General features: G+C 47.4%; 1 protein-coding gene across 1 annotated transcript; it reads right to left on the bottom strand.

The window, feature by feature from the left end:
* Positions 1 to 448: 448 nt before the first annotated feature.
* On the bottom strand, positions 449 to 2109 carry LOC146205511 (uncharacterized). The gene is made up of 2 exons (XM_084586922.1): positions 2098 to 2109; positions 449 to 847 (listed from the first exon to the last, which is right to left on the bottom strand). Exons 1-2 carry the CDS (start codon positions 2107 to 2109, stop codon positions 449 to 451), a joined length of 411 nt encoding a protein of 136 aa, XP_084443048.1.
* Positions 2110 to 9891: the final 7782 nt, after the last annotated feature.

The following is a 9891-nucleotide window of genomic DNA, read 5'->3' as shown; positions in this document are numbered from 1 at the left end:
CGAAACACACTCCAAATGAACGCACCATGACAGCCCGCTATTGGTGCTGCAATCACTAAACTGCGCAAGCAGGAACCAAAACTTCGAACGGACGGTAGCCGTAAACTAAGAGTACGCTTCAGATTTGCCACATGGGCCAATGGTTTTTGTTTCTACAGTGTAGCAGTAGCAGTGTAAGGAAGAATTAATAGGTTGCGAGGTTTGACAATACAAGTTGAGAAGCCTGTATCCGAAGGAGCCCTTGACAGCAGGGCATTGCTCTTTTCGCCGATTCATTGACACGATGCCTGAATACTGGATTTCAGGTTATTTTTTGTAGTCCTAAGTGAAATAGTTAAACGGACTAGCATAACATTTACCAAAGTATAAAGCGCTGACTATCTAGAATAATTATAGGCTTAATGGCTTACCGGGAGTGCAGATGAATTGGTGAATGTGGTCCGCGTTTCTACCACCAGCCATGTCCGTATCCTCCTCCATAGCCCCCGCCGTAGCCCCCACCGTAGCCTCCGTAACCGCCGCCATGGCCACCGCCATGACCAAGGTTGATGCCGTGGCCGAGGAGACCGATGCTGATGCCGTGACCACCGCCGTGGCCTCCGTATCCACCGCCGTATCCACCACCACCACCGCCGTATCCGCCCACGCGGTGCAGGAGGCCCAGGCCGATGCCGCCTCCACCTCCGCCGAAGCCCACGCCCACCTTGAGGCCGCCGTGCGCAATCTTCAGCCCGTGGTCGTGGCCGAAGCCAATGGTGAAGGCCGCCGGCGGGAACTTCTTATAGATGCCGTGGCCATCGTCACAGAGGACGACGCAGATGCACGCGGCGGCAGTGACGAGGCTTAACTGCAATGAGACAAGGCACGAAATATCGTCTCTGCAACGCGCGCGTCAAGTATGAACAACGCCTACCCATGCGCAGTTCCATTCAGGCGCCCTTGGGAGAACACATGCCCTCAGCAAAGAACGCAAGCAGAGCCGAGGTATTTAAGGCTAGTCCAACACAGCCAAATTTAATATCGCCTCGAGTGAGATAATTTTCTCCGAGGTCTCACGTTCAAACCTGTTGCGTCTGACACCGACTGGTCTGCACTTAACGATGTCAGTACACAACGGATAAGATGCAAGACTCACGAGAATTCAAGCAACTGCAGTGCGCCCGCAATAAGTTCTGCCGTTGGGTAAATTAAGGTACACGTTAAGCTGTAAGCGTGTCGTTGGTGGTACGAGACAGCTACGTACTTTGCTTTGCGGTGCTGAAGATGACAATAATTGGCCGAATACGTAAGCTCCAGATCCTCGTTTTTCCCCCTCCGTTGTCCTTCAGCGGAACCGAAAAACTTTCGCTGGAATGGCTTGTCACGCTCTAACATGGACGCGACAATTTTAACCCTCGTCAGTGATCTCTCAAAACCTGCATTTGAAGGTCGCAATGCCGTCGTTCTTAGAGCCTGCTGTGGCACCTTCTACCACGAACACGCGAGAGCCTGCGTTGAGCTTGGCCGTCCGCGAAAAAAAAAAAAAAATGCACTGCAGATGCACGACACCAGAGCCACCAGAGCAACCATCACGGGGAGGAGAATACAATCGGTACAACTCCTGACATCAGTACCTGCGTGACACCGGTTGCTGTCACCCACGATGGCGCTATATTAGGACGCGGATATATTAATATTCGCCGAGCCAAAGGAACAACTATCTATAAGCGTCCGCCGCACGCTACTGACCTACAGTCGCCGCGTATAAGCGGCCAAACATTACGCGTGCATGACAGGGTGCAGCCGAGGCTATTTTTCGACCGCCAGCTCCCGGGCCCGAAAACGTCACGGGCGCTACCCGCGCCAGCGTGAGCGACGGAGGTCAACGCTTCGAGGACGAGACGGCGCGACAAACTTGACCGGCGCGTCGAAAGCGGGGAGGTCACTGCAGCTGTCGAGAGGCGCGCACACAGCGGCGGCCATCGATCCCGGCGACGACGGAGGGGCCCGCGCGGAAAGCAGAGCCCCGCTGGTCCCGGCGCCAGAAGCGCCACGGAGCACTGCTTTCCCTGCGGCCCCGCACATCCGAGCAGCAGGAGCACGTGTGCGGCCACTCACCGCGGACACCATTGCTGCGGCCGGCAACTCCTCAGGTGGTGGACTCCCCCAGCGATAACGAGAGCGACTGAGCGGGCTCCGGTGACCGGTTCTCCTTTATACGCGCAACGCGTGGCTAAATTTGTATCAAGACGGGCGGCAATCGAGCGGCGTACGAGAATTGGGGCATGCTCTTCACAAGTAGCCAGCCAGCCAGGGCGGCGGCGCACTTTTTTCCTCTTTGCGCCCTTGTAGTCTTCATGACAATCGTTTTCGCGTGCGCGGCTATTCCCCCGTGCTATATTTAAAGGTGCTCCTCGTGTCCCACAGCCGCAGGTGTTGGTGAAATGGAGTGGGCGCCCCCCGCGGGCGAGGAGGGAGCAGCCGAGCGCGCCGCCTTCCCGGACTGCGGTTCAAGGCCAGCGCGCAGCGGGGGCGAGGGGGCGACCCAGTAGCCGCCCGGAAGGAGACCGGAAGAGACTGCGACGCGCGCCCTAATCGCCCATCGCTGATCCCTTTCATCGCGCACCGCCTCCGCTTTGTCTTTTGCGTCGGAGCTTGCGCCACGCCGGAGGCCGCACTGCTTTTTTTCTCGCGAATTTCATTTTTTATTTATTGCTCACCAAGCATTGCTGATGGTGATGAACACGTATTCATAACCACAACATTCCTGCTTGCTTCTAACCCTCCGTTTTTTTTTTGCTTTTGTTTTTTTTGTTTTTTTCTTTCGTGTCGTATTACCGCCGCGTATCTTCATCCTCAACGGGAAACATGACATTCAAGCTGGCAAATATCGAGCTCCACACCTGGAACCTGGTTTGTTTTATACAGCGCGCAGTATATACTGTAAAGGTATTTCGGTATAGTGGTGACATTTCGAAACTAGTTCGATCTGAGAATTCATCCGAAAATCCAAGTAGATCAGGTTCAGCATAGATTTCGCATTTTGAAATTACTCTTTGGGATGATTTTCGTAAAAGCGCTCTCCTATTGCTGGAAATACACTGCGTTTTCGTTGACCTGCTTCCCACATAATCCATTATTTCTTGTTCTACATATTTCTGGCCGTTCATTATCATAGCCCCCATTTCCCCAGCATCTAGGTGCGATGCAAGTACCACCGAGTTCTAGTCAAACCAGCTTAGGTGGTGAAAATTGTTCGTGCTGAGTAAGTTCTCTAACTCGTTGCGAGTGGAATGGGAGGTCCGTCGGCTCCCACATTTCCACCGTTTTCGTTCAAGCAATGTATTAACTCCAGCTTCAGGTTCATTGCGCCAGCGTTTTTCTCACGAGATTGAAGTGAATTTCTCAAATATTTACGAAGCTTATAGAGGCAGTAGCACGTTGCGCCCCGTTAAAATTGCGCTGGATGTATGTACCAACGGAACCACGGTGTCCTGTACTGCGCTGTATATGTGTTCACGGGGCTCACAACAAAACAAAACATCAGTTTTTTTTTTTTCCCTCGCATGATAATCACAAAATACCCCCCCCCCCCCCCCCTTCCCCGCCGTCATGGGAAAGTGGCATGCGCGGCACTGACGTTGCCACCTGGCTTGTTCTCCTTCCTTCTTCCATGCATGCACTTTTTATCCCCAACCCCAACTGCGCAAGCAGCCCCGGTTCGCCATTCCCTCAGAGAGAGAGAGAGAGTATGCGATAAACTCTTTAAGAGCTTTCTTATTTCGAAATGCAAAATTTAAAAGAACAAACAAATTTTAAACAAGTGCTCGGCACCGTCTGACGCTTTTCCGGTGCACATATAAGACGAGACAACTTTTCGGTTATTCGCCCACAAGACTCACAACAATGACGTGGACTCATAAAGAGCATGTGCTCAGAGTGACAGTTAGATAAATGGAGTACAGAGGAAATGGTCGGGGGGGGGGGGAATTGAAGGTAGATTACAGGCACGAAATGTTGCTGGTAATACTCAGTTATGTTATATCGGGATTCATTACTTCTGCATTTGAAATTCTACGTGAAAGCGATTCCGTCAAAACGCTGTGCACGACGTTTGTACTTAGTATAACTTGGTTAATTCTTCCAAAGGTCATAGATGATAGAAGTCTTCTGATTTCGCTCATCAGTTCGCCCACGTCCGTTGTGAATCCAACTGCAATCTCTCAGAGTGGTAATTTGGGCTTGTTGGTAGGGCATCACAAAGATGTAAAATGCGCGAAAACATAAGGACTATAGAGCAAAGATGTGGGCAGCACGAGCACTTGTCGTGCCGGCGCGGTCTTAGCTCTACTCCTCGTGCTTTTGCGCCATTTACTTTCATGATGTCGCAATTTCATTTTGAGAGATTTCGAAGCAGTTGAAACCCACTTTTTTTTTTTTCAGTGCGCAGTGTAAAATAAGAGGTAATTTGTTCCTTTGTAGCCACATTAGGAATAGCTCTTGAGTAAGTGAATTTGCCTATGGCTAAAATAGCAAGTTAATGCGAAATCCCGTGGCCGACCTAGCCAACGAGCTTGCAAGTCAGCAAAAGAGTGTATGAAATGATCGAAACTGTAGACACAATCTTCTCGTGTTGTAGGAAAAGAGCTTTTTTTTTTTTTCCTTTTTTTTTTTTTTTTTTTTTTTTTTTTACTGCATGCAGCGTATTTCAGTGCTCAAAGCGACTCGCAAATAAGCCGGAACTGAAACAGTTCTGTTATTTTCTTACCTTTACCATTTAATGCTTTATTATTATTATTATTATTATTATTATTATTATTATTATTATTATTATTATTATTATTATTATTATTATTATTATTATTATTATTATTATTATTATTATTATTATTATTATTATTATTATTATTATTATTATTATTATTATACAGACTGATCTATGGAAACATCGACTCGAAGCCGAGCGCAAATGTCACCATTTCAGATTTCATTGCGCTTAAGGAAGGAGAAAACGCACAATGCAAAGTCAGCCCCCCCCCCCCCCCCCCCCCCCTTATCTTCCAATCAAACCTCTAGCAACATTATGCGACATGCAATAACAACAATTAGTTACCGCACAGAATTTCCGGCATGAATTGCGGACTCTGGCCTGCTGCAGTGCGTCCAAGTTATAACACAGGCAAGGAAACCAATGAATGGAAGCCGAATGTAAGCGTATTTCAAGGCAGATTTAATTCATTGCCCTCGGAGTCTATAGAAGCAAGCGAGTACTGGTGCGCGCTGCCAGGAAGGGTTTGGGCACGCGCGCAAATACGTTACAGCGGGTTGTTCTGCAGGAGACTTCTGCAGTAGTATTCCGTACTACTTTAAAATGCATGGCACCCGACACATTCAGCAAATATCGTTTGGAGCCTTGTAATGTATCACAACAGCTCAACTATATGATAGTTCAGTTAATGACGTTGAACGCAAATTATTCACATCTGGATCCGTTTCGGCTGAGCTAAGCAGCTGCCTACTTGCCCATGGGACGAATGTAAATACCGGCAATGGGTATCTGGAATTATTCATACTTCTTTCCATTCACGTGCCGTTTCGAAATTTTATAGGCATTGACGTTGACGTTGTTTTATGCATTATCATTCGATTCAGCGGGCGTTGAAATCACGGTGCCGTCGCAGATTCTGCGTTACAGGCACACAGCCCGGAACCAATTTCAGCCCAGAATTGTTTCAAACGCCACCAAATGAATTAACTGAAACTAAAGGATGACTTTCTTCTTTTTTTTTTTCTTTTTTTTTTCTGACGCCCTGGTTTGCTTTCTATGTTGTGCCACTGGTTGGGCAGTGCAGGTGAAAGGGCGATACTATTTCCCTTCGTCTCGTTTCCTAAGAGAAGCTTTCGTTTGCGTGCACTGCGTTTCTTAATTAACCACGCGCGTGCAAATACTCACTGTGTTCGCGACGCACTCCTTGACGCGACTCTTACGTGACTGAGCGTGATCCCAATTTAATTAGCGGCCATCCAATCCAGAAAGACAAATGCTCGGCGCGTGCGTGTAATACGCTTAGTTTCACGGCAAAAGCTTGAAGCGAGCGCACTCTCGGCTTCCTCCTTGCTCGGCCCCAAGCGAGCTCTGCTGCTCAAGCATGCGCGTGCCGTCGTTACCCCGTGCACCCGAGATGTGCGTTCGCTTCCTGCTTTCGGCCTGGCAGCCCGTTTTCCTTTCTTGATTTCTTCCCGAAGACAACGTCACAAGTCTTTCCCTTGCGCGGCTCTCTTGCCAGGTGGACCATGTATACTTTCTTTCCGTTTTGCTTTCTGCGCCTGCGTTAGCCAGCATATGTGCAGTAAGCTAAAAGACAGCAGTAAAAAACAAAGGAAATTTTAGAAATAAGGTGACCGTTTGCCGGCTTTGGCATTTGGCTAGACCTACCGGGTGGCAGCGCCATGTAGTAGAGAAGACTTCCTAGTATAGAGAGAAAATAGGCAAAAAAAAAGAAAAGTAATAACGAAAGGAAGCGTTCATACCTTTCTCCCGGGCCTCCGTGTAAAATATGTGAGGACGGTGAATGCCAGCCGCGTCCAGTAGTCACTTTCTCCGCGCCCCCCCCCCCCCCCCCACACACACAAAATCACTCTGTAGGTGTGCCATGGCAGTTTGGCATTTTCTGTATATATATATATATATATATATATATATATATATATATATATATATATATATTCAGCAATGGATGCCAACTGTCTGGTTCAAATTTGTTGAAAGCTACCGGAGGAATAGTCTGCTTGAATGTGTGATGAAATATTGCACCACTCTGCAGTCAAGGGCCAGGTGCAAGCAGTGATCCGTTTCAAGGCAACCTCGTACCCATACAAATTAGCAAAACTGGTTTGGTTTCGTTTCGTTCGGCTTGGCTTGTGAAGTTTACTGTCCTAAAGTGTAATGGGCTATGATAGACGCCTTAGTAGAGGACTCCGGATTAGGTTAGATAACCTGAGGTTATTTCACGTGTACTGACGTAGCACAGTGCACTGACATCTTGAGTTTTCGCCTCCACTAAAACGCGGCCGGTGTCAAACCCACGTCTTCGGACTCGGCAACTGAGCGCCATCTCCGCTGAACCACCGCACGCGATACCTTAGCAGCTTTAATAAAACTTTTTCACTAACTAAAAAAAAAATGGCAAGGCATGCGTTGACTGTAATTTCATGTAGTTACTGTTATTTAGTAAATAAACAAATAAAATATGGTATATGTGCATGGCAGTGGTGACGACATTTTGCTTCTGCTTTCTGCGGAAAGTCCGCGGCTGAGAGGCTTCTCACCTACACAGCCTGAAATCGCTTTCGAAAAGCAGTGATAACAAAGAAAGAAAGAGAAAATGGCATTGATGCAATGAACGGGATGGTAAACACGAACTCTAGGAAACAAAGCAACGAAATTGCGCTTCTGACACCTGTAACAAGTGCCAGTAACATCCAGATACTTTTTCAGCTTTCTTTTTTATATATATAATTCCCACTAGCTGACAACATGATCGCATGAACGTTTACATCGCTCCATGCAGTGATGGACATCGTTACTGCATTTGCCAAGGCACCCATATTTGCGAGGCAAGCATATGCCTTTATTTGCTTTTAGAGGACTACAGCTGTGCATATATATATAGTAAAGTCAGTCATATGGTGTGCACCTTCTGCACAAAAATCACGCAGGACACTTGTGCTTCTTTGGAGCCGTCGCAGCTTCATAAGCGCCAGTCATTTTCTCACTGTTTGCATTGCGTAAATGACCTCGCTCTACACTCGTGTATCTTTTTGGAGTCCTTACAAAAGTGCCACGAAAGTCCAGCTGCATAAGTAGGTTGTTTATTTTAACGTGATAGCGTCAAAGGTCCCACAAAATCAGGTGTCAATGTTGACGGCGTCGTTGTAGGCGTTGGCGTTGTGAACGAAAAAAAAAAAATATATATATATATATATATATATATATATAATGCATCGTTTATTTTCCGGGCATTCCTCTCGGCACGCGCAAGTGCATCAAATCATGCAGCCAGTTCTTAGTTGCAAGTCATAGGTACCAGGCCTGTGAAGTGTATCTTTCCTCTTCTGCACGAACCTGCATTATCACTTTTTTTTTTTTTTTCCAGACATTTCCAGCTTCTGCAGAACGGTGCTTATATGTAGTACTGTATGAAAAAGCTCCGGCTTATCCAATTCGCCGTCTTAAATGAATACCTCACCACACGATATCGGCGCTTTTCCTCGACATCACGGTGGAACTTGTCAAATAAATTTGAGGCGGAAGGGGGGGAGGGGGAAGGATGGCTCCGCTTCTAAAGGTATGAAGCGGCAGCATTAAGTGGCTGCCGTCGGCGGTTCCCCCTGCGGATCTTCGCTCGAGTACGGATATGCGCTTTACTACTCGCCTATCAATAACCCCTTAATTTGTATCTCTATTATCTCACACATATGCATTAGCAAATGAACAGCCGTAAACTACCGCATTATGTGAATTACCTCCCGACACAGACAAAACCCCGCTTTAACCAAACTGCATAAAAGTGCCTGCGTGGACTCCTGGCAGCTCGTACCAACGGGCCATGTCACTTCTGTGACGTCACAATCAATGCCCGATCACAACACCGGTCAGCTGTCACAGGCGTGCTGTGATTTTTCATTTACAACGCCGACAACGACGACGGCGTATTTTCTGGAGAGAGGAACTCACGTAAAAAAGCGACGAGTTCAAACCACCGCTGCGCGACTCACCCGTTCCGATTACCAGCTATATTTGTCTGTATTTGGATACTGTGTCTTGCTCGAATTCTTTGCCTCAATCTATCGAAAAGGTGATATGCATCACAGCTTCCTTATCTGCTTTCATGGGACGTTTTCTCTCTCACACGATTCCTTCACATGGCTTTGCTCTCTGACCGAACAAAAGGGTTTTCATGAGTTTCGTATAATAGTTTGACAGAATGCACATAGTCGATAGTTTGCCGCATCCTCCTAAATTATTTGCAGAGCCCGTTTTCTCTACTCGTCCGGTAAATTCAAGCTGTGCCCAGATATTTCTAAATCTACGTCTTAAACAGGACGGTTCCCGCAGTTGCAGTATTTGGTACCGCATTTCAAGGCGTCGACCAGATCGTGTCAAATGACCGCAAATCTGGCTCCACAGTATGTATATATGGCAAGCAGGTGAATTAAAACTATATTTCCTAACTTTAGACCGCTTTTCGCGTTCAAAAGTCGGCGAAGCATATAGAAAATACGTATGTCGGTCTTGACAGCGTACTAACTTGCAAGTGAGAGAGAAACATAAGCTCTCAAACTGCTGCCTAATATAGGATGTCAGGTGTTTCGAGGAAGCCCGCCAATTTTTAAAATAGGCTTCTGAAGGCGTTTTCGACATAGTATTATGCCACTGTTGAAGGACGTTAGGTGAATCATGTTAACCAGTGAGCCGGATTATATTTGGAGGTATACAGCTGACCATTAGTAATGACCACGGCTATTGACCAATAAATTTTTGCCGTGTTCTTGCGCGTTGGAAAGTCGCGCTGCCTTGCCGTGCGAAAGCGACGCCCACCATGCAGGCAACGCCGCTCCGCGCCAAGCGACCTTCTCCCCACCTAGGCGGGACAGAGAAGGTCACATGTCACCGAGTGACGACATTTTGCTCTTTGTTGCTGTGCCCACGCAGCATACGTGGGGCTTTCGAATCCTGGTACGAATGGCCAAACTTCGTTGATCCACAGCGTCCGGAAAGTTGCAAGTTCTGAGAAATAATATGGCGACTTCTAAATGGTTAACTACAAATCTCTAATCGTAAACAGGTAGAGATCTTTGTCGGGCTGGTTGGTTCATGTTGAATGGAAAGAACAGCTCAAACGGACGGGA

Source organism: Amblyomma maculatum, chromosome 1 (assembly GCF_055883805.1).
Source record: "Amblyomma maculatum isolate TAMU_Amacu chromosome 1, ASM5588380v1, whole genome shotgun sequence".
NCBI classification, from domain to species: Eukaryota; Metazoa; Arthropoda; class Arachnida; order Ixodida; family Ixodidae; genus Amblyomma; species Amblyomma maculatum.
This window is presented reverse-complemented; position numbering and strand designations above follow the sequence as displayed.